This window comes from Liolophura sinensis, chromosome 1 (genome assembly GCF_032854445.1).
Source record: "Liolophura sinensis isolate JHLJ2023 chromosome 1, CUHK_Ljap_v2, whole genome shotgun sequence".
Classification (NCBI taxonomy): Eukaryota; Metazoa; Mollusca; class Polyplacophora; order Chitonida; family Chitonidae; genus Liolophura; species Liolophura sinensis.
Genome location: NC_088295.1, coordinates 81,340,341 through 81,364,372, shown reverse-complemented (window position 1 = coordinate 81,364,372; position 24,032 = coordinate 81,340,341). Strand labels below are relative to the sequence as shown.

The following is a 24,032-nucleotide window of genomic DNA, read 5'->3' as shown; positions in this document are numbered from 1 at the left end:
TCTATCATGACATGTATATATAACATGAAGAAAAACTTGAGAAAATTAACACAAATAGCTATAACTGGTACAGAACATAACTTTACAACAGCCTTACTGATGAGTCTCTAGGAGTGATAACGTTACAGGATGTACCCTTTATCACCTTAATCAATCAATGTGTAAAAATATATAAATAATTGCTTTCAAAAATGTAAGAATTTGGTTTACCGAGGCCTTTACCTTACCATGTCTTCTAACAAAATGACGAGCCATGCAAAATGCTAAACACTGATTATATAGGTCATACACACTGAAATTTCTTTTACTTGTTAATGTGAAAAAACAATGAAGTACTGTATGAATTATGCAAATACTTACACCGCCATATACAACAATTGTACCCATATATAACATACACATATCTCATGTTTTGCACTTCATTTAAGCGTTTTCTTACTAACAATCTCTCTAAACTTTAGCACCAATGACCACCTCCTACAGTACACGACCTGGTACTTAGTACATAGCCAGAGGTATCCAGTCACAGTGATCAGTAAAACAAAACTACAAGAATTAATATAAGGATCTGATATTTTAAAATGCTTAAAATGTGAAGAATCAGCATACATCATATCTGGACAGAAAAGCATAAGAGAACAAACGTAAGCATAAAAGGAAGCAGCATACATAAACCAAGTGTGGCACCTCAATCAGTGTGAATCAGCCAAAGCAATGTTACTGAAAAGTTTCACTATCAGATTGACATGAACTGTGAAGATGATAACTCCTTGTGTATCCACCTGGGTGTCAATATGTGCTATGGTAGTTTATATTTGGCAGTTCATTTCTTGGACATGTTGGATCAGACTTGCAAGTACAAATACATGTAGGAAAACCTCCCACAGCTCCCACATCAGGGTACCACATATCTGACATACTTCATGTGACCAGCTCTTTGAGAGTATGGTTTTGTAAGACCTTCCCAACAATAGCGAGCAAGCATGACAAATACAACAACAAAAGATGTAACACATGAATAACAAACCTGACATCAAAAACTGATCTTATACTGTCAGCACTAGAGAAGTAAAAAGATGACAGGACAACTAAAAACAGCCCTGGTACAATGTGCTAAAAATAAAGGATATTTCAAGAAAACTCTTAGACTATAATGTCTTTAATGATGTTTAGCTTACATACAAAAATGATAATGTTTCTAAAGAAAATATATGTGTAAGTGCCAATATCTCTTGATTACAAATTTATGTCAACCAAACTTGTCAGAGTTACTGTGATAAATGATATATATATATATATATATATATATATATTAACTGATAAAGGATGAACTAATATCAAGTTTATTACACAGGCAGATATGATGTAAGGTAAGTTTTCATATATGGCTGTGAGAAATTCTGAACTGACTACTTTTGGATTTGATTACTGTCAACGCTATCAACATTTACTTTTTGCTAGTCATAACTGCTGGCTTTACATTTTATGAATCCTGAGAAAAGGCTACAATTATACATTCCATTGACAACATCTCTCCAATACTGTAAAACTAACTGTCCATAGAATACCATCTTCATTTAATGAAGCTAGTGATGTCCACCATCAAAGCCTGTAGCAAGTATCGACCTTGCTGACTGAAATATGCAGATTATGTACTGAAACACCAACTGCTTTTGACACAAGGCAAATGGACTATAATTCTGGAAGCACATAAAAATATACGTATAAAATATATACAGATTCTCTAAATTATAATTTTGTCACAAGGTCATCATGTGCAGATCTTAGCAAAAATTGTTTGTTTTCTATGATGGATAGGCCGAGTATTTCATACCTCCTCTTTCACACATTCATGCCAAATGCTGATCCATACAGACTTGGCAAAGAACAACTCATATTTAAAGGCAGTTGTCATGTAAGTCAACGAATAAATAAATGAGATAACACCTCTGTCTACCAGCTGCTTGACTGCACTGAGATTTACAGCTAACACCAAAGTTCACATGTGAAATCCATGTTTATGTTTATCCATAATCAAGCAATTCACAAGGTGCTTTTTTCATAATTTTATGTAAATATCAGCTTGAAAACTTTCCATCAAATATTTCAGGTCCACTAGATAAATGGTGATGACCCAGCTAACAACTAAAATACGGACAAACTTAACAAACTGATTAACTGTTACAATGACAGTTGATACAGTATAACAACACACAAACATGTAATAATCAATACAAAACAATGCCCTTCACATCTGTGCTGTGAAATATTATGACAGGTATTGACTGTAGTAAATCCCACCGACTGTGACCCTGCATGTCAGCCAACTGACACATGTGCATGTAAGTGAGCAATCCTTGGTCTATTGACTCTTCCACCAATGATCAAGCATAGTCTGAAGTAGGCTTTAAGGCAAAAGACTATCCACGGAAACTGTGTGAACGTGAGCCTCTTCAAACTTTTATGTATACTAACCCAAACGTGGAAAAAGTCATAACATTACCAATGACAATCTGGTAATTAACACAGGTATTAATGATATACATGCGGTCATTAACACTGACACCAATGACATATCATTTGTAACACAAACGACGACATATCATTGGTAACACAGACAACAATGACATATCATTAGTGACACAGACAACAATGACATATCATTGGTAACACAGACAACAATGACATATCATTAGTGACACAGACAACAATGATACAGTCGTTAACATGTGTTACACAATAGCTGCAACACATTTAAATCATTATGTTTAACTTTTGATTGGAGTTTATGCAATATAAAAGGATCACTTCTTTTGAGGTTTAGGATTGTGACTTCGTGACAATGCCAAGTACAAATCTTGAAAAAAAAGTCTGTCCTAGACACCACAAATTCCACACAAATCCTATGACAAGCTCAGTCGCATCTTCACATCTGAGCTAAAGATTAATTTCTATAGATACTTTCCTTTATATTCTTTTTAAATTGATTGCATTGAATTTTCTTTCAGGAAATAAAAACAAAAATAAGGATGATCCTGCCCAAAGGCACATGTATCAAGTTTGATGAATTGTCCATCAGTCTCTTTAAGAGTTCTCCACTATGGGCAGGATTCTGTGACAAGACTTGACAGTCTGTTTACCCCTGTAACAGTCTTCTCTCCTACCTAACAACACGCATCAGCAGTGACATTCACAGTGCTGGCTTCTGCCACTTTCCTTAAGGCTTCTTTTCTCGTCTTCTCAGCTATTATATCAGCAGCCATTTTGGCCTTAATTAGTTGCAGCATCTCGCCTCCTCCAGCCTTGATGATTTTTTGTGCCAGCTCAATGCCTGCCTCTTCAGCACGTGCGAATGCTTCTGGGTCATAGCCAGTGGGAACAACACACAAAAACCCATCCTCCCTCATGCTAGCCCGCTACAACATAATTCCATACAACAGTTAGCTCTAAGACATATCTGTCCACCTATCAAAATCAGACATCCCTAAGTTATAGATGGAACATAGTTAACAATAAAGATATCTGAACATTTGATTTCTGTACACTCAAATGAACTGTAATACCCCATGTAAAGCATCATCATAAACATCTTTTTTGATCTTGGAGTGAGGACACAACTCACATTTACCTCATGATAAGGCTGCTCAGACATCTATTATAGAAAATGATCATGTACAATGTGTACTTATTGTTGGTGAAAACTCAGGCGAACAACCTAGCACATCAAAAATTCCTTTCTTACCTTTTTCCTTGGAGGTTCATCATCACTGGGAAGATCCTTCATGTTGGAGTCAACGTAACCTTCCTTGCCGTCAAGAGAGAACACTCCACCACGGATATACATCTGTAACAAGCATCAGCATGCAATCATGGTCAGAACTGTGTTACCTAAAGCAGTTGCATCACATGCTTAGGGTGTGGTGGATTCAAGATAACCAATGAAATTAACTTTCATCAGAGACAAAACAAGAATTCAGACGAACTTGATACACTACAACAAATACATTCCTATTTATGTACGAGATTAAGAAAAATTGGCAATCAGGGCACCAAGCAACTGCGAAGATACACCACATCGTCACCTCTGTATCCACACTTCCATTAAGAATTAACACTGCACATGGAGACGCATATCTTCCACAGGGTCATGCCTATCTATGTAATGGTCACAGAAAAATTGGTAATCCGGTATACCCTGGCGCATTTGAAAAGGCAGAACCCATCAACATGCCATCTATGAAACCACCAAAATTAAAACTGAAAGTGCAAAAAAACTTGAGTTGTCAAAATTTGAAACTTGAGATGGATATGAAATCTTGCCAAACTTACAGAGTAGGTGTATGGAAATAAGCATGGCAACTGCAGAAATTGACATTTACAAGGTGCACTACACTGTCACCTCTGTATCCACCAAAACTTAACATGCCAACTGAGTTCTAGCTCTATTCATACACCTACATATATTTATATATTAGATATAGGGAAAATGACAATCAGATTATCTTGGCAAGAGATAAAAAAACACAGGTGGAGATAGACAATACTGTGATACCACTCGCCTTAAATGGATTTGGAAAATCAAAAATATATCAATTTTACTGCTGTGGACAGTATAATGGTTGCACGAGACCGAGTAGAGCTGTGGGGAAACCTATGGCTATTTGCAGGTTGCTGGCAAACCTTCCCACATACAAGAGAGGAGCCTGCAAGAGATGGACTCACAGCAATCGCATTGATAAGAGTCAATGTGCTGCTAAATGAACATGTATGTGGGACAATATTTTAAAATTTTGAAATGGCTCACCCACCCACACCCTTGTTTATTTGATATTAGTGTAGCCAAAACAAAATCGTTCTCAATATCTCTTTTCTTAAAATAATATTTCACAGACGACAATCCACTGAAGGAAAACAGAATACATGCCAGTCAAAACATGATCACCCAGCCTCAAATAACCTAAAATTTTAAGTTAGTGAGACAAGCAGACATCATCATTGAATGCTTCTGTATGAAAAGAAAACCTGTAAACGGATGTATATGTACAGCAAATGACATCTGATTCATTCTGTTTCATTTATATTTAGTTACTAATGGCATACATGTAGTACAAGTAATGTACTAATAGTCCCTCCATTAGCATTCTTGGGAAGTTGGGAACAGAAATCCCAGGTTGTTTTTAACATCATATTCTACATGTTCTATAATGCATATAAAAGGTACATGTAAATGTTACAGTACGTTACATGCATCAAATTTTGCACACTGCTGCTCTCAGACAAGAAATCTGAAGTAATGAAATACAGATTAGTCTACATTAATCTAGAGGCAGGGTTCTTCATGATCAATGCAAATGTAAAGATTTAAAAAATGATTCAGAGCTGTAGACATTTCAATGTCATGAAACGTCATCATGTATATATTGACTGCTTGGGGTGCTTAAGTTTTTTAAGTACTTGCATGACATCACAGTGATTCAGAGGTAGATTCTAAATCATGGTTAAACCACTGGTCAGTACACAACTATTAGTGCTGATCAACTGGTCTTCAACAAGCAATTACTGGTTACTAATGTTAGTAAAAGACATGCATTGAGTGTAAACCATTACATAAAGGTCCACAACAAGGGGATAATAACATGTGTTACTGATGATGTAGTATATGGTCACATGCTCTTAACCGTTTACTGTTGGTATTCGTTAGAACAGTCTATAACCAATATAACGGTTGGGAGGTTACTCTTGCCAAGACGTACTTGTATATACCCGCAGTATAGAATGGACCACTCTGTATCAGGTGTTAGCCTCTGACAACCTGTGACTTTTATAATATGGGAAGGGATATACTGAATAATAACAGTCATCTGCGTGCACAGAGGATAGATTTTGAAAGTGCTTAATTATTTATTTGAATGTTGTTTAACCCATGCTCAAGAATATTTCACTCCTACAATGGCAGTCAGTCAGTCATACCAGTATCGGGGGAGAAAACAGTGCCAGGGGGAAACAACAAACTTTGGCAGATCACTGAAGGCATTTCCGACATGTGACATACACATTTGTACATCATCTTGGTGCAGGACAACAAATCTGTGAGAGTTTGGGGGACACTTTTGTGACTTTGTTATATCAAATTGTGTGTTGCAGTGAAGTTAAAATGATTGAGGAGTGTATGACAAGCCCGGAAATACTTCTTCAGTAGGTGCATGACATAACTGAAAGCTTTTCTAGCTATCCACATTATTGAAAAGGTTACAATGTTATTTACATGACAGTTTATTCCTGTACCAAACAGTTGAGCCCTGTCAAAATGCCACTTGATGGAAGACATTGTCTTTGACATGTAGCTTATTTCCTAGCTTGTATGACAAATCCACAAAACTATATCATTTACTTTTCAGAAATGAAAAATAATACAAAGTGGTTCTCTCTGTAAAACCTGCATGCATACATCTACACATACACATAGGAGAGATTTCAATGCTCAGATGTTGTGGAGCTGTTAGTCAACTCACCCAGCAATCATGGCTACTGTGAGGAGACTGGGATTGGTGCAACAGGACTGACAGAGTTACCTCCCTTGTACTAAGTTCTGTCCCCTGTATGAGTTGAGAGATGAGGAATGACAAGAGGGGTTTGTATCATGATTTGTTAGATGAAGCCTATTCACAAACCATACAATAAAAAAAAAAACTCCCACAATTATTTACTTCTTATATTTAACAGTAAACAGCCAAAGTTTTCCTCCTTTGCCACCAAGTTTAGCCCAACACCACATATTAAACCCTTGTTACTGTGCTCTAAAAATACAAGTAAATAACAAAAACTGCCATGCAGTTAGCAAATGTACATTTTTGATACGATCATATACTCACAATCTAATACAACATGTCTACACACCGCTGATGATATATGTGTACTTGTATGCTTAACTAAGTAGTATCTCTGGGATATATGTGTATGTATGTATGTATGTATGTATATATATATATATATATATACTCTTATTTTATATTTACATAATTAACAAGATCATCAAGGTAAACACTGATGAGGTATCAAAACTTCCAAGACTTCCTTGCGTGTACACATTACATACAAAACTCAGGCTGACTACTTTTAACTGCAAACTCAGGTCATGAGTACTTGTATGAACAAAACTCAGGGTCATGAGTACTTGTATGAACAAAACTCAGGGTCATGAGTACTTGTATGAACATAACTCAGGGTCATGAGTACTTGTATGGACAAAACTCAGGGTCATGAGTACTTGTATAAACATAACCCAGGGTCATGAGTACTTGTATGAACATAACTCAGGGTCATGAGTACTTGTATGAACAAAACTCAGGGTCATGAGTACTTGTATGAACATAACTCAGGGTCATGAGTACTTATATGAACATAACTCAGGTCATGAGTATTTGTACATACTAAACTAAACTCAGATTATGAGTACTTGTACATACTAAACTCAAATCATGAGTACTTGTACGTACTTAACTCAGATCATGAGCACTTCTACGTAAAAAACTAAGGTTATAAGTAAATGTACAGGTACATGTATATATAAAATTCTGGTTTAATGGCTTGAAAGCCACAATATGATGAAGAATTACCCCTATTGTGAAGTAGTTACACTGCTAAGAAAAAAAATAATAATCATCTCATATCGTTGGCATGCAACATAAGTAAACTAGATGCCAATGCTTCTCAACTGGTCAAGCCCACAATTTAATGCTACAACATTTGTGCATGTGAACATGTTGTATGTGTACAGGATCTTTGTTAACTTTGTCTAACTGTTCAAGTAGTCAGGCCATTCCTCTACTGAAAACACTGTACACCAAACTACACGAAAATCCCTACATCTACCTCCCCAGTCAAATTTATCTCCAAATCTAAATTCATTGGTGTGATAACTGTGAATGAGCAGCACAATGACTCAGAAGCCTCCCACCAAATCAGTTGCTGTGAGTTCAAATCCGGCTCACTGCACCTACAGATGGACATGGGTTTCCTGGTATCCTCTCTCACCGTAATGTTATCCATCATCGTGAAGTGAAATATTCTTGAGTACGGCGTAATACGCCAATCAAATGAAAGTAAGCAGATACATTAAGAAGCTGAATAACTTCCATTCACAGTTGCTTTTGTTATATGTGAAATGATAAGAAGTCAGGCCATACAAATTTAAGTGATTAATAAGTCTTCCAGATGACTGTAAACAATACACTCGTCTAACTGAGTACAGATGTGGTGAATCAATTAGCTTTCTCAATTTACCTGGTTTTTCCAGATTTCTGTGTGAACGCACACTGGTACACTACATCCTCCTTCCTGTAACACAACGGATGATATACTCTGCATTAGGCACCAGGTATTCATGTTTGACTCGCTCAAGTTTGTCATTATTGATCTACTCATTTATTTATCTTTTTTGAAACCTTTATTATTTATTAGAAATGAAAACAGCTGTGTAATGAACACAACATATGCATATACCATTTTCCTTGAAAATAAGTTCCTTTTACTAATGACTGAAATTCATACATGAGCATTGCTAGATAATTTTCTCCATCTTGTGTCTCACCAGTGTTTTGAGGAAGGCTCTCTCCGCCACACAGCGCAGACTGCTCTCATAGTCGGACAATGTGGACAACATCTGCAGGGTAGCCTTATCATTCCCTCGACACTCAATGGCCAAGGCACCTTGACTCACGGCATACATGCAAGTATTCGGCAGTAATTTCTGACAAGGATGTAAAACAACGTAAAAAGCAAGCTTAATATGGTGAACTGAAAAGTACACAAATGCATACACGCAAGCAATAAAATTTCAAGTTAGGATTAGTCATAATAAATTACACAGGTCCCCAATTTTAAATACCAAAAAGCAGAACTCATTTACATATTAAACATGAGATCATTAAGCTTATCTGATTTAAAATCAAGTAAAATAGAATATTGCTCAACTTCAACTATGCATGAGTTTTGTTCGAACAAAACAAAACCTCTTTTTGGCGTGAAACTTAAATAACTTCTGCAATTTACATGTAGCCTTTTATGTCATGGTTTTATGTTTTATACTACAACATTCTCATAACAATCACACCGCAGACTAACCTGGTCTATCCTGTGGCTCCAGCCCATCCTCTCCAGCCCTGCCACAGCCAGCACTATACAGTCATACTTATCTCCTTCGTCCAGCTTCTTAAAACGTGTGTTCAGGTTTCCTCTCTAAGTTCAAGTGTTAAGGTGAATCTCACACAGGTAAACGTATGGCAGGTAAACGGGGGATAATGGCTAACACCAAAACTAATGTCTGGATAAGTCGCTCTGAAAACTGTATCCCACTGAACTGGCCGCTTCAATTAATTTACATGAAAAAACATATATATAAAAAAAAATGTCCATTAGGAAATTGCAATGAAATTTCCAGTGTTATATTATTATGTATCTTAAAATATAAATGCTATTTATAAATTTATTTATTTATTTGATTGATGTTTTACGCCGTACTCAAAAATATTATAAATTTATAAAATTTAAATTTTTGTAAAATTTACTTTTATATTTATATGGACTCAGAAGAAATAAATGTGTTATATCTATATATTTAACTGGGTGATGATAGTTTCACCACATTTTGGAAAGTAACTGAAACACATTATAGATTTATTTCATATTGGATGAAGAAAAACATCTTTGACACATTGCAGGGAAGACCACCAAACTGGTCTGTCCACCACTATTTGTCCTTAACTCTGAAAGTAATGAGAGCAGGACAGTCTCCAGGATTCACTGTTCGAGGTTGGGATTTAATTAACACCTCATGAAAGTGAGGAGGACTAGGATCCGAACAATGATTAGGAGGACTAGTCTCTGAACAATGATTAGGAGGACTAGGATCCGAACAATTTGTTCAGCTCCACCCTCACTATCTCAAAGAAATACTGTACTACAAAATATTAGAAGAGCACCTAAGGATACAATGTCTGAATAGATGAGATGTGGGAATTTCCTCTGGAGCTGGGCAATCCTTCTAAGAGAGCTTGTACCTACCACACTGAGGCAGAGAGCAGAAAAATGGGATTAACACATAAATGGTCCACACAGACAGAAGTGCTTACATGTACACCAAAGAAAATGCTTACTTGTATAGTTAAAATTATTCAAGCCACAGATTTCAGAACATTCCATAGTAAACTTATCATATTGGTATATTAAGCCTCCCTACACTACTGCTAAGCTATACTCACATGTAATATATATCAGCCGCAAAACAGGCTGTAACTATAAACCACTCAATGAAACTTCATCTCTGGACTATAGTCAGTTAGCTCAAATGCTAAACAAGATCAAAACAACTGTAACAGTAGAATGCTGAAGAAGAAATATGTGGTAGTTACCTCCCCTTGGGTAGTGTCTCCAAGGTTTTACCCTTGTGCTTAGGGTGCATGACAACAGCATCATGTTCATCGTCTCGCCTGGAAGCATTAATTATATAGTAAACCATCTGCAGGTGTTTACCATCAATTTGATTCTTATTTTTTGATTTCTGCTTTATGCTGTACTCAAAATACTCCGCTTATATGATGGCAGGAGGTGAGAGGTACTGTATGGTGGGAGGAAAACAAGCAGTGGAAACCCACAATCATTTGCAGGTTACAGGCAGGTCTTCCCACGTATGACCAGAGAAGAAGCCAGCATGAACTCAGAGCCACCACATTGGTGAGAGGCTACGGAGTGCATTTACCACATAAGTTTTCACGGTAAATGCACAGCCCTATATTTTAATACATAGTTTGTCAGCATTCATAGACGTATGAATTGCATGTATCAACCTTTAAAATCAGAAGTTTTACTCAACACATGGTTGGGAGAGGAAAAATAAATTTTTCTGAAGTTCAGATTTGTACTTTATTTGTAACTTTACATAGGTTCTTCTGCAGTGGACAAGCTTAATATTAAATATATTAAAAAATCGATAACTTTCATCATCAAATGTAGCCACCAATAATGTTGATACATTTACAAAGGTCAAGAACAACTTACTTGTAAACTGTTCCAATGACCAGACCAGGGGGTAGTGTCGTGGGCAGATCTTTAAATGAGTGGACAACAAAGTCAACTTCTCCTTTTTGTAAGCAAAGCTCTAATTCCTTAGTAAACAAGCTTTTCTCTCCAATCTGAAAATATTCAAATACAAAACCATATAGAGGCTGTTCCGTGGACGTCTAAAATGCCAAGTTCGAAATCACAGCAGAGGATCATAAGATGTATACTTGATGTAATTTTGTATCAGCTCCATGTTTCTCATAACGTTAAGATGCGTGAAATTTTTCATAACATTTAATTCAAATGCACTGAAACTGAATGAAGTTGATATATTTTATAACATGTCAAAGTGGTTTTTAATCCCTCAAATTTGCTAAACTATTGTCATTTCACCATTGTGTTTATGACGACTTCCAGATCCCCTAGCTGCCAACAAATTTTGGCCATTTCTACTTGGGAGAAAAATGCACTCTACCATAAAATGCCACTGAGAGATGGCCTTGGCTAAGTTTAAAACACACTTAAGCTGATCAAGTCTAACAACAACCTGACAATAAAACTCACTGAGCCACTGGTATGTGTACCTACATACATTCATGTACCCTAATTCTTCAACTTTCTCCACCTCTTCTGCTACCAATACTTTTAACCGTTCTGAGATAACTATTTGGTGTAGAAAAATAATCTGCAGTTTTCTGAAGCTTGCATGCTTAGTGACACAAAATAGTCATTTCAGCCCCAGTTTCAGGGTAATTGGATGCATAAATTCCCCTGAAAAAAGTGCTTCAGATGTCACAAAGATTGAAGATTTACAGTAGTTTACGCATGACTAGCCCCTTGCATCTTCACAGCTGGTAGGCCTGCCACTAGAAATGGGAGAAGCAGGTCAGAACACTGTACCAGCGTTACAGGTATCTGTTCTGCATTAATGGATATCAAGATCACGTTTTACATTTAAGGTAAAATAACTGGAGGCTGACATGGCCACATTTCAAAATTGTCACACACTGATCATTTCATAGTAATTTTGGAGAAAAACACGTGTGCATTGTCTAAATTCCTACATCCAATTTCATAGAGATAAATATAGCAGAAAATTTTAACAGAAAGAATTTAGTTTTTAGGAAAAGACCTCTAAAAATAGAAGTAGACAACACTTAACAGACCACTTAAAACTATGCATAAATATACTTTCATTTATTTTTTTAGATTTTTCTGAAGAGAGATAAAGCCATTCAAACGTTTGAATTCTAAGGTGGGCTTTATGGACCATACTATCAGATTAGGAACTCTAACGTCATAGGAAGTTTATCCAACTCTAATCATGACTCTGAGTGTTGGAATAAGCCTTTTTACCCTTGACTAAAAGATTTCTAAAAATAATGTTCACAAAAATTCCTTCCCTTTAGTCAACACCAGGTAAAAAGGTGAAATGACATCAGAGTTCTTAGATTCTGCCAGTATGGCTCATAAAGTCCACCATGGAATTCAAATATTCCAAAAATAAATGAAAGTATTTTTACGCATAGTTTTCAGTTGTCTCTTATGATGAGCCTTACTTCATATGTCAGCTTTCGCTTACTTTAATCTCTATGCACTTCTATGGGTGGTGTGTTCTTATCGATATCCCAAGGTCTGAAATGGCAGTTTAGATGTACATGCCTATTTATAGTGACTAACTGAATCAGACTCCCAAAATGCACCTCATACTAATGCACTTAAGCTTTGCACAAACTTGACAAAGTGAAAATACCACATGTGAATGTATTTCAAAAAAGTCCTGGAAACCAAACATTTTTGGATAAGCTGGTGAAACTTCTAGATAATGTCTATGAAATCTATAAATATTTTAAAGGTATTTACAAAATAACATAAACATGTGTACAACCAAATCCTCAGCAGATGACAACTGTCATCCAGTGCCTATCACCATCAATAATGTCTTAATGTGAATACATCACAATAAAAGTTTGATCCTTTGCCAAATTCAATGACTTTCTAGTAGCTTCACTTTTGATCTTTTAAAGTACAAAGTTTATGGCTGCTTTATCATCTTTTGTGTTAACATTTATTTCATTAATTTACATCAGGTATACACAGAAATGACTGCTCAGGCATGTTAGATGTACAGTTGTCATTTTGGTTTAGAGCTATATGCCAATGTCTGGGCCAGTTGTAAAAAAGCAAACAGATGACTGATGTATCACATCTAGAACAGCCAAAGAAAAATGACCAAGGATGTTTTCTTATAGCTTTTCTAAATTCCTGCTGTATATCATTTTTTTTAGAAGCTTCACATACATGTGCATATTAAATTCTATTTTACTTACTATACTTTTACTTACGAACAAAATTCATGATCACGAAGCCCATTTCAACAACACTTAAGATCCATTTTTATAGACCACTTTCACAGAAACAAGCACCGACTCTGCCTGTTTCACTCAGGCAAGAGAACAATCTATTAAAAGTATGCACTTCATGCCACATTATCTATTCCGCTTTTAAACCACTTTTCCTTTTTTTTTTTTTCAAAGTTGTGTCATGGGGAGTAAGTTTGAGTTAGGTTGTCATAATTGATGATAGGGAATAAAGAAACTAGAATCAGAAACAAGTGACTTGAAACACACAAACCTTAGCTAGGGCAGTGTCCAAGATATTATCACCAGTAGTTGACATGGGAACTGGAAAGAAAAAGATATTGGAATTACAAGAAATATGATGGCATTACAGTGAGATACTCTGACTAACAGGTCAGCTGATAACACCCATTAGAGCAGTAAACCTAACCCTGCCTTGCTAACTGGTCGGAATAACTAGGAGGCATTTCATTTTCTTTCCAACTTTTCTAACATATTACTTATTAAATAGCCTGTGACATCTGATCTTGATAAATCTGGTGTAGAAAAGAAGGCAGCAGTGCCGAAGTAACACCTTAACACCTGTGTATCATGCCTGTGTATTCAATATATGACTTAATGAAATACAGAAAGGCCTGAGCCATCAATACGTGTGTGAGCATCCTCCATACATCATTAAAACAGAACAAACTTGTAGCCACTGGTAACTTATATCTAAATCTTTATTAAATTTCTTAAAAGTATAAACGCTATTTATATTCTATGACAGAAAAGAACTTTATAAGAATATTACCTTTACATAAAAACAAATGCATGTTCCCAGATTAGGAAATGTAAAGTCATCAAACAAAAAAAAAAACAGTAGCAGCTGCAATTTTGGTACAGAAGCATGTACATGTATAAATATTACATGTTCACATACAATCATGTGACAAAAGTCTCCACACGCACACGTTCATGTACATGTATAAATATTACATGTTCACATACAATCATGTGACAAAAGTCTCCACGCGCACACGTTCATGTACATGTATAAATATTACATGTTCACATACAATCATGTGACAAAAGTCTCCACACGCACACGTTCATGTACATGTATAAATATTACATGTTCACATACAATCATGTGACAAAAGTCTCCACACACACACGTTCATGTACATGTATAAATATTACATGTTCACATACAATCACGTGACAAAAGTCTCCACACGCACACGTTCATGTACATGTATAAATATTACATGTTCACATACAATCATGTGACAAAAGTCTCCACACACACACGTTCATGTACATGTATAAATATTACATGTTCACATACAATCATGTGACAAAAGTCTCCACACGCACACGTTCATGTACATGCAGTTGTCCAGGCCCCATGCCAGGATGATGAAGTTGTCCTACATTTAAGTCAAACTTATTCTCAACTTGTGGTATACATGTAATTTCTGAACATATTTTCGAACTTAAGCACTAACATTCAGGTTTGTCATGAAAGTTTAAGGCAACTCTCTATACATTATTGAACAGCAAACATTCCAAAATTAAATTAACTAGCTTAGTGCAGTAAAACTGTTTACAGTAAAAAGCAGCTGAGACTAAGTCTGACTTAAGTCTAACAGAGCTTCGTGGTCCTGGGATTAGGGGATGCTTCTTAACCATACTACTGTACCTGCAAAATCAAATCAAAATTGAAAAGTAAGCAGGTCGACAACAGCAGTACTGTGCCTAAACGGCAGGCCTACATGGCATGTGTGTGGACAACATGCACCAAGAGATAGCCAGGCTGTTGTAGTACTCACTGATCTCAAACTCTTTATCTGGGAAAATATCCTGAAGTCGCTGGACCACTGTGTTGGTCTGGACCATGGCCAGCTGTGACAACAGACAGAAACAACAATTACATTTGATACAAATATATGTAAATATATATGTACCGAAAAAGACGCATAATCCAATTGTCACATATATCATGTAGCAAATTCATATGTGATTAATTTACATATCCATGTACCACTGTACAATAAAAAGAAAGTGTGCAGTTCTGAGAGCTACCAACTACCAAAGAAAATTATGATCATATTGCCACTGCATGGTCAGTCATTAGTATACACATGTATAGTTAAATTGAGGATAAACATAGCTACATGCACATGTGTGTCCATGTACTATATGTATCATATACCACTGAAGTGTTTGCTTCATTGTGAGATAACAAAGTGCTGGGCTAAACAGATGTAGGTTTTGTGTGACAATGACCTGTTATTTTGGTTTGTGTGTGTATATATACTATGAATAAACACCAGACACACAACTGTAACACCCCACCCAGTCACATAATACTGACACTGAGCCAGCCCAGTCCTATACCCTTGCTGTAACCTCTCAGTGCTGAGCACCAAGTGCCTTTTTTTAAACAGAAGAAAACTTAAGTATCAATTAAATACCAATGAAAAGAAACACCAATTTAATACAGGCCATTTTTGCATTCCAAGATGCCAGGCAAGATTTCACGTATCTGATAACTGCCATTTCACACCCACTTCTTATATACATCACAACATGTACAGGTACACTTATTCAAACTTCTGAAGTGGCTTCTTACAAGAACACCTGAGTGCATGTGCAGTAGGACATATTAACTTTTTATTGAAACAACTGATTCATTACTTCTGCCAAGGAGGTTATGCTTTAATAGCCGGTGTTTGTTTGTCTGTAACTTTATGATTTGCATGAAATTTTGTGAACAGCTTGGCCGTAGTCCAGTACAATCAGCCTTGTTGGTGATCGGGATCCAGATCCGTGCATCACACAGGACAGCTCTCAACATGTTCTCCAGCCTGAGGAAATCATCCTAAACTGACATGGAAACATAGCCAATCACTTTTACACGTGACAAAGTGAACCGCAGCTGTGTTATCAGCAATGTTCACACACACATGGGAAAAGCTCACAGCTGGGAAAGTCCTCACCAACTTTCTGCACTAAGCATTGAAGAATTACAATAAAATATTCACTCTTTGCAAAGGTTTTTGTGTTACAATTCAGTATTTGTTCTCAGAAAATAACCTGTTAGATACTTGATACATGCATTTTCATATTATGTTTACAACACAAGATGTGTTTCAGTAAAAACCACCCAGGCATGTCAAATAATATTTGACATCCAATTGCTATAAAGTATAGAAAGGGAAATACACTCGTTCATAATAACTTTGACATGAAATGTTCTTGTATAAAGCCTATGGCCATTTTCTTGCCATAATCACATTTATAAACCGCTGATGCAGAACAGCACACAATAAGTTAGGTTTTCTTGTATCAACACTGGTTATTAAACTTTATACCACATCAATCTCATCTATGTACTACATGTCTGCCTGTTGAATGTACTCTAAATAGAGAATCTTGCTTGGAAGGATATGGGCAAACAGATATGTACCCTATGTATAAAATTTAGTACTAAATGTTTTGGCAAGAATTTTCTGCTTTGTTATCATAACAATAACATACATCTCAAATATCATCAGACAGACCAGTCCAAACAACCCATCATCAAGGCCATGCTATATTATATATATATATATATATATATATATATATATATATATATGTATATATACACATACATGTAATCCACGTGGATCATTTCATGTACATGTACACAATATTAGGATGGTTTAGAATTTAGGGATCAAATTCCTTTATCCCTAAAGTTAAATAATTATTTCCTGTCCATATGATTTGTTTAAAAATCTTAGGCAACATCTGTCGACATAAAATTTCATCTGTTGGCCTTGGGATGTCCTCAGACAAAAAGTTTCCTTGAACTTCTTCGGTAATATTCACAAAACACCCATCTGTGTCCGTTTTCTCCACTAATCATCTACATGTACCCTAAATAACTTTCTGTGAAACTCTTATCCACCTCCATGCATTGAACATAATCAAAAAAAAAAAATGCCCGCAGAGTACAGGGGAACATGATTTATCTTCACAGATACAGAAGAGTTCAATCATGAAACTCCCCCACTGTACTTGTTCTGGAAGTAATAACTCTAGACAGAACTGGTAGCTTGTAACTTTTACTAACAACACTAATTTACAACAGACATTTACAAAAATGGCATTTAACATTTTGTATCACAATTACATACACGTAACTTTCAAGTGAATAGATGAACGGTGAAAAAAAAAAAAAATGGCGTGGTCATGTGAACACTCTGATAAATATACAGGTAACATCATTAATTATTTCTCCATTTGTTCCATTTTGGATGTTTTCATTCCAAAGTTGAAAGTCAAAACTGTTTCTTGGTTCTAGTTAAGTGTGTCACAATCTGGCGGAAATACAGTCAATGTGCTGCAAATTATAACCACTAATCATTCACTAGTTCCTAAAACTCAATTACATGTAACTCACTGGAATTTCATCAAGTATGGATTGGTGTAAAGACATAACTGATAATGGTTATACAAGCAGTAAGGGAAATCTCCAATGGGTCCTATTGCAGATTTTCTCGCACTAGGTCAACAAGAGCAGAGTAACATACAGACAGGCCCACATGTTTACCCTGCCCCACTTGAGGCTCTGGAAGTAACTCTAGTAGTTAGGCAGAGATATATAGGTTTGTGGGTAGCCTCATGCTGTATGACCTCTTTCCCAAAACACACTACACAAATACAATATGGTGCCTCTGACATTCACTGTGCACTGTATGGATTAGAGCCCACATCATGACATGACCAGCAGTGTACTAGGGAAACAATGAAAACAGGCATGTCTACTCTTCTGTTGTTGTACAACTCTGCTGTTCAACCAGAATGATGAGGGCTGCATGACTGAACAATCCACAACACAATTGTATGTGCAGGTACATGATGATATCACAGTCTTTCTCACTACACATGCACATCAGGTACACATACAATGTACTACACGTTTAAAATAGCACTACTATGTCACATAACTATATACCATAGACCCTGCACACGTTTCCATTCACTCTCTCCAATTCATACTAGCTAAACAGCATGTATTTGTTTGCTGGTCACTTTACAGACAGCTTTTCAACATCATTTCGGTTCTCTCCAATGTCCTTCCAACAACTACACGATGGCCGGCCAGCATTATGGTGGAGGGAAAACCGGTCAGAGCACGCAGGAAACAAACAACCATTCCCAGGGTGCTGGCAGACATTCCCACTTACAGCTGTAGCAACCCTATATAATTCTGTCTTAATTAACACATACTGTACATGTATGTGGAAGGCATAGGTTGAAATTTGCTGCAATATTTAGCACCCAAGAGGTTCTGATCAGGCAGTTTTGGGTGGTGCGAGCATGTACATGTATGCAATGAGGACAATGGTGACCTGATCAAGCCTTTTGTGGCCTGTGACTGGCCATAAGATTATACAGCCTATACCTGATCAAGCCTTTTGTGCTGTGACGGGCCACAAGATTATACAGCCTATACGTGATCAAACCTTTTGTGCCTGTGACGGGCCACAAGATTATACAGCCTATACCTGATCAAGCCTTTTGTGGCCTGTACGGGCCACAAGATTATACAGCCTTATACCTGATCAAGCCTTTTGTGGCCTGTGACGGGCCACAAGATTATACAGCCTATACCTGATCAAGCCTTTTGTGGCCTGTGACGGGCCACAAGATTATACAGCCTATACGTGATCAGCCTTCTGTGGCCTGTGACCTGGGCCACAAGATTATACAGCCTATACCTGATCAAGCCTTTTGCGGCCTGTGACGGGCCACAAGATTTATACAGCCTGTACGTGATCAAAACCTTTTGTGGCCTGTGACCGGGCCACAAGATTATAACAGCCTATACCTGATCAAGCCTTCTGTGGCTGGCCACAAGATTATACTGCCTATACCTGATCAAGGCCTTTTGTGGCCTGTGAGGGGCCACAAGATATACAGCCTATACCTGATCAAGCCTTTTGTGGCCTGATCGGCCACAAGATTACACAGCCTATTTATGCTTATAATTCACTTGTAAACATGGCCTTTTTTTCAGCTGGAAAACATTCAGTTTATTTATTTATTTGATTGGTGTTTTACACTGTACAAAAAGAATACTTCACTTACACGATGGCGGCCAGCATAATGGTGGGGAAAATCCATAACCATCCACAGGTTGCTGCAGAATTTTTCCATGTACGACCGGAGAGGAAGCCAGCATGAGCTGGACTTGAACTCACAGCAACTGCATTGGAGGGAGGCTCCTGGGCCATTACACCGCGCTGGCGTGCTAACCCGGTCGGCCACAGAAAACATTCAGATGCTTAAAAGACTTACTTAAATTAGCAGCCAGGGTTCACCAGAAATGTGAAAGAGTGTGTACAAATATCCCTTTCAGAGGCCATTTTGTTATAGCAGGGTGTCCAGATTTCATGTTCTCGTCTCTCCCATGTTAAAAGTGCTGAAAACAGGGTGTCCAAATAGCACCAGTTTTAATTTTCACAGGTCCACTTGAACGAGTGGACAGGCAGCTGTCTAACTTTATGATTAAGGGGCACATTTACATTGTATCTTTCTTCTGATTTTCTGTATGAAGGCTTTCACACTGTTTCTCCCTGATGGCTGTAACAGGCATTCCATTTGAAGGCGTAATTTGAAGGCTGTGTATTCTGGGGTGTCTTTTCTTTAGTCAAATCAGCTGGACAATATTTTGAAAACTGCAGAATGTCTTTCCCGAAGATTATTAGTCCGCCATGTCATTATAAGGTCAAAGAAATTTCAGTTTCCTTATTGTTTAAAAAAGTCATCATCAGTAAATTTAAGCTGTTTTTGAAAAGAATTTCAATGTATGCCTTAGGAAATGTACAGAGGTCTACAGCTTTAACTGTTTTGATATATTACATGTATAGTAGTGATTATACCTGATTGCATTTAGCAATGGAATGAAGTTTCACAATATATACACTACAGAAATCTTACCTAAGGTAAAGAGATTTGATATCCATACCAGAGTTTGTGTAAAAAGTCAATCAATATGAACAGCCTAAGTACGTCTAAAATTAGCTGCATATTTTACCTCTACAGGCTGCATAAGAGTCCATAGTGAAACAAGTTCATCAGTGTGAAGATCCACCTTTCTTTCAGGCTGACTTCTAAAGGTCAGCATACAGAAAACTGTGTTGGCATGGACTAATGAGTTCAGATGACAATGCTTTAAAGCCCTGTGATATGGCTGAGTGAGTCTCTGTGTGACAATTGCTGCAGGTTATACTAAAAAAATGTACAAGTGATACAGTGATTCTACACTGTATGTACATTATACCACAAGGTTGTTATAATAATATACATGAACACAGAATTTTCAAATTCTTAAACACGCATCACCCAAAAACAGTGAAAATGTTCTGTTCACATTAGTACACTGGATTATGATCTGCAAGATCTGTAAACCAGATGGTTACCAGTCTTCATCTGATATGTACATGTACCTCACACTTGCCCAGAAGTACTTGTTAGATTCATGATAAATAGCGGAGTTTGGCTCTTGAACGTTAACTTCTGGTCATAGGGCACCTAGTATAACAAAACCTTGATTTACTCTAATAAGGTCTGCAAGAATACTACTTGTCACAAGACTTATGAATAAGATGCAATGCTAAAATCATAAAATAATTTTGTGTCCATAACACAACCTATGACGAGTATATGTCAAATTACTCATTCACTCATACCCAAGTTCTATTAATTAAAAAATTAAGGCAAATCACATTATATCTGTTGTACCTTCAACTATCTGCAGTTAATCAATGAGACTATAATGTGAAAAATAAGGCACATGTTAATGACCATTATCAGCACAGTCATTAACCATTTAACCAGTGAAGAATATGCATGTAAAATAGTAGTTTGTCTTATGATGCAATGCACATGATCAATGGCAGGTTTACGTATATTTACATGAGTTTACAGAATCAACAACAAGAAGTACGGTTGGATTTAACAGCCTGCTAATGGCTAAACCAGGTGAAAAATTACATATAGCGGGCCAATGATGATATGATCTGCTTAAAAAAATACAACATAAAAAAAACAGCAGGACATAAATCTGTTTGTGTAATATGTCTTACGTGTTGGTGTTGCAAAAAAAAAGAAAAAATTTCAACAGAACAGCTTTGAGTTTGAGAATAAGAAGTAAGCATCAATTCAAGGCATCTTCAAATGGAATTTAGAGGAAATAAGCATGAAAAAGGTAGCAGGTAATTTCAGATTTGACCCATGGTTTTATTGAACAATGTTAAATATAGCAGGCCAAGGGACATTCCATAAAACAAGTCTCTTTTGTCCATGTATACATCTATGTTTAATGGCCACTTACAAATAATAAATCCACATCATACATTTCAAAAAAATTCCGCAAACAGAAGTTTGTCATCGTGACCCAACACCACTAAGCGACATCAGGTGATGGCAGAAAAAGTGCCCTTGCGAGGTCAACTGTACATTATCTGTGTTTATACAAGAAACTGTCACTGACATTTGGCACATGGGAGCCCGATGTGTGTGAGTATCATGTCACGTCAGCTACCTTAAAAAAACGGAAGTGTCCACTGTTTTTTAACTGGACACCTCCCCTTTTACTTCAGTCATCACAGTATATGCACAGTGAATGAAGCCATTATTTCCATTCTAACCCATCACCCAAATATCTGTATTTTACACTAATTTTCAGTTTTTACTCCTTTCGATTTTCAGACTGATGCCTATTCAACCCTTCATTTTGAATACACTTCACTTCCGACATTGCTCCATGGAAGAGTTCACTCTAAATAATCACAGATTCCACACATTGAGAACCAATGAGAATACTGCATTTCACGCTTGATACTTTTACGCTGGTTGTTGGATAGGTTTCAGACAATCCCTAAAGTAAGTCTTGGTGCAAAGGTTTCAGTCGGTCGGGGAGTTTTAAGTTGTGGAAATAAAACTAAGAACAGAACAACAAAGGTCAATCATAAACAGGAGCTTGCAGTTGAAACAACCCTGCTGAGCGCTATGATGTTACTCTTCGACAACAGTTTTCGGTCGCGTGAAAAAATTCACTGCATATATACGGTTCGATATACGGAGTCGACATCTCTATTCTCTGTGTAGTATGCATTTATCACCTCACAAACTGTCACGTCAGTAAAGGTTCTTGAAAAGGTATCAGCCTTTCCCTCTTTCAATTAGCTCCATTATATAGCGCAGGGTTAGATATAGGATAATGGGTATTTTCGCTGTGTCCTTATCGTGAGAAAATGAAGCCATTAGGTCGATCAATATCCTTTTTCCACTTTTTCATTTCGGATTTTTTAGAAAAATGTTTCAACTTTCTTGTTAAACATACTCATTTTCAAGGACATTAAATCAGGCCCGTCAAGGCCTACCTACATGTACATACACATCTAACGGTAAACTACCACAACTTTACCAGTAGATCTTATTTCAAGACAAAAATTGACAGATATGTAACAGAGAGCCAAATATCCATATAGATCAAAACAGTGACAGTAACTTACCGGGCTTTTCCTCGTACCAACCCGAACAAGATTTTCATTACAGGACATTTTCAGGACCTTCGACTTCACGCTGTCTAAATCAAATCGCCGTCTTCGGGTTTTCGGGACTCCACCTACCGGCCTCAACCGCTGTGGAAACAGGAACAGCTATCAATCTTTTTCTCAACAATACTCAAGCTTTCTAATAGAAGTATTGTCTGTTGTCAATCCACTAAAGTGACGTAACCAGACTTATCCCACCTGAATCAGTCCCTTCCCCAAAGTTGACAAGCTCACGTCGGAAGCTCTGACACGCTTAGCAGCTCCTGTTGTGAAAACGAGGCTCCTATAATCTATTTCAACAGACAAGTACGTATAAACTTTTGTATAGCTCATTTTTCTCGCCCATGGAAAGCGCAGTACGAGTCACGAGTAAAACTCAAAGAATCACACCTGTAAGCCAGATATTCGCAGTTATTTGAAGCTACCTTTGACTTGACATTTACAAGGAGGTATTTTCTCTCGCTAAAATTAAGAACGATAAATTAGACTCAGTAACGACGTTATATTTGAAAATCTAATCCATACTTACCGTATAGGTCTATATGCTCCTAAATGTATTTACTCTTTGGATATGCGCTGTATCACCCTGGAGTAGTTCCTAATCATTATGAGTCACAGTTGTTTTGTATATCTTAGCATTATCTTATATTATTCCCCAATTATTTACATACGAAACAAAGAACAGTGGACCATGTAGCGAACTCTGGGGAACGCCATGCGGATAACACATCACATCAATGTTGACCATTGATATATAACAACCCGCTGTATTCAATAGCTGAGAAAGGACTGACATCATGTTATCACATTTCCATTGATTCAGAATGATTTAAATTTTAGCAGTAGCAGAGAGTGTATGAAACTTTGCCAAACATCTTAGAAAAGTCCATATAGACTGCATCGAATTGCACCCAATCGGTAAAACATTCACTGATAAAATCCGTAAAACATTAAAAAAATTCTTTTGCTGTAGACCTGTTGGACACGAACTTACGTTGATTCTGACAAATTGCTG

The 24,032-nt window shown here is 36.8% G+C and overlaps 1 protein-coding gene across 1 annotated transcript; it reads right to left on the bottom strand.

The window, feature by feature from the left end:
* Window positions 1-1,304: 1,304 nt before the first annotated feature.
* On the bottom strand, window positions 1,305-23,229 carry LOC135475786 (porphobilinogen deaminase-like). Its single transcript, XM_064755729.1, has 11 exons — window positions 22,976-23,229; window positions 15,233-15,305; window positions 13,693-13,742; window positions 11,056-11,189; window positions 10,410-10,487; window positions 9,991-10,066; window positions 9,124-9,237; window positions 8,591-8,749; window positions 8,284-8,337; window positions 3,743-3,844; window positions 1,305-3,416 (listed from the first exon to the last, which is right to left on the bottom strand). Exons 1-11 carry the CDS (start codon window positions 23,021-23,023, stop codon window positions 3,165-3,167), a joined length of 1,140 nt encoding a protein of 379 aa, XP_064611799.1. The 5' UTR covers window positions 23,024-23,229; the 3' UTR covers window positions 1,305-3,164.
* Between the last annotated feature and the right edge of the window lie 803 nt (window positions 23,230-24,032).

Bases quoted from the DNA above. Each gene is read 5' to 3' on its own strand.
- LOC135475786 (XM_064755729.1), bottom strand. From the start codon at position 23,023: ATGTCCTGTAATGAAAATCTTGTTCGGGTTGGTACGAGGAAAAGCCCG. The intron at 8,750-9,123 runs GTTAGTCTGCGG...CATCCTTGTCAG, and splicing joins GGAGCCACAGGATAGACCAG to AAATTACTGCCGAATACTTG. The intron at 3,845-8,283 runs GTAAATTGAGAA...TGCTTGTTACAG, and splicing joins CAGAAATCTGGAAAAACCAG to ATGTATATCCGTGGTGGAGT.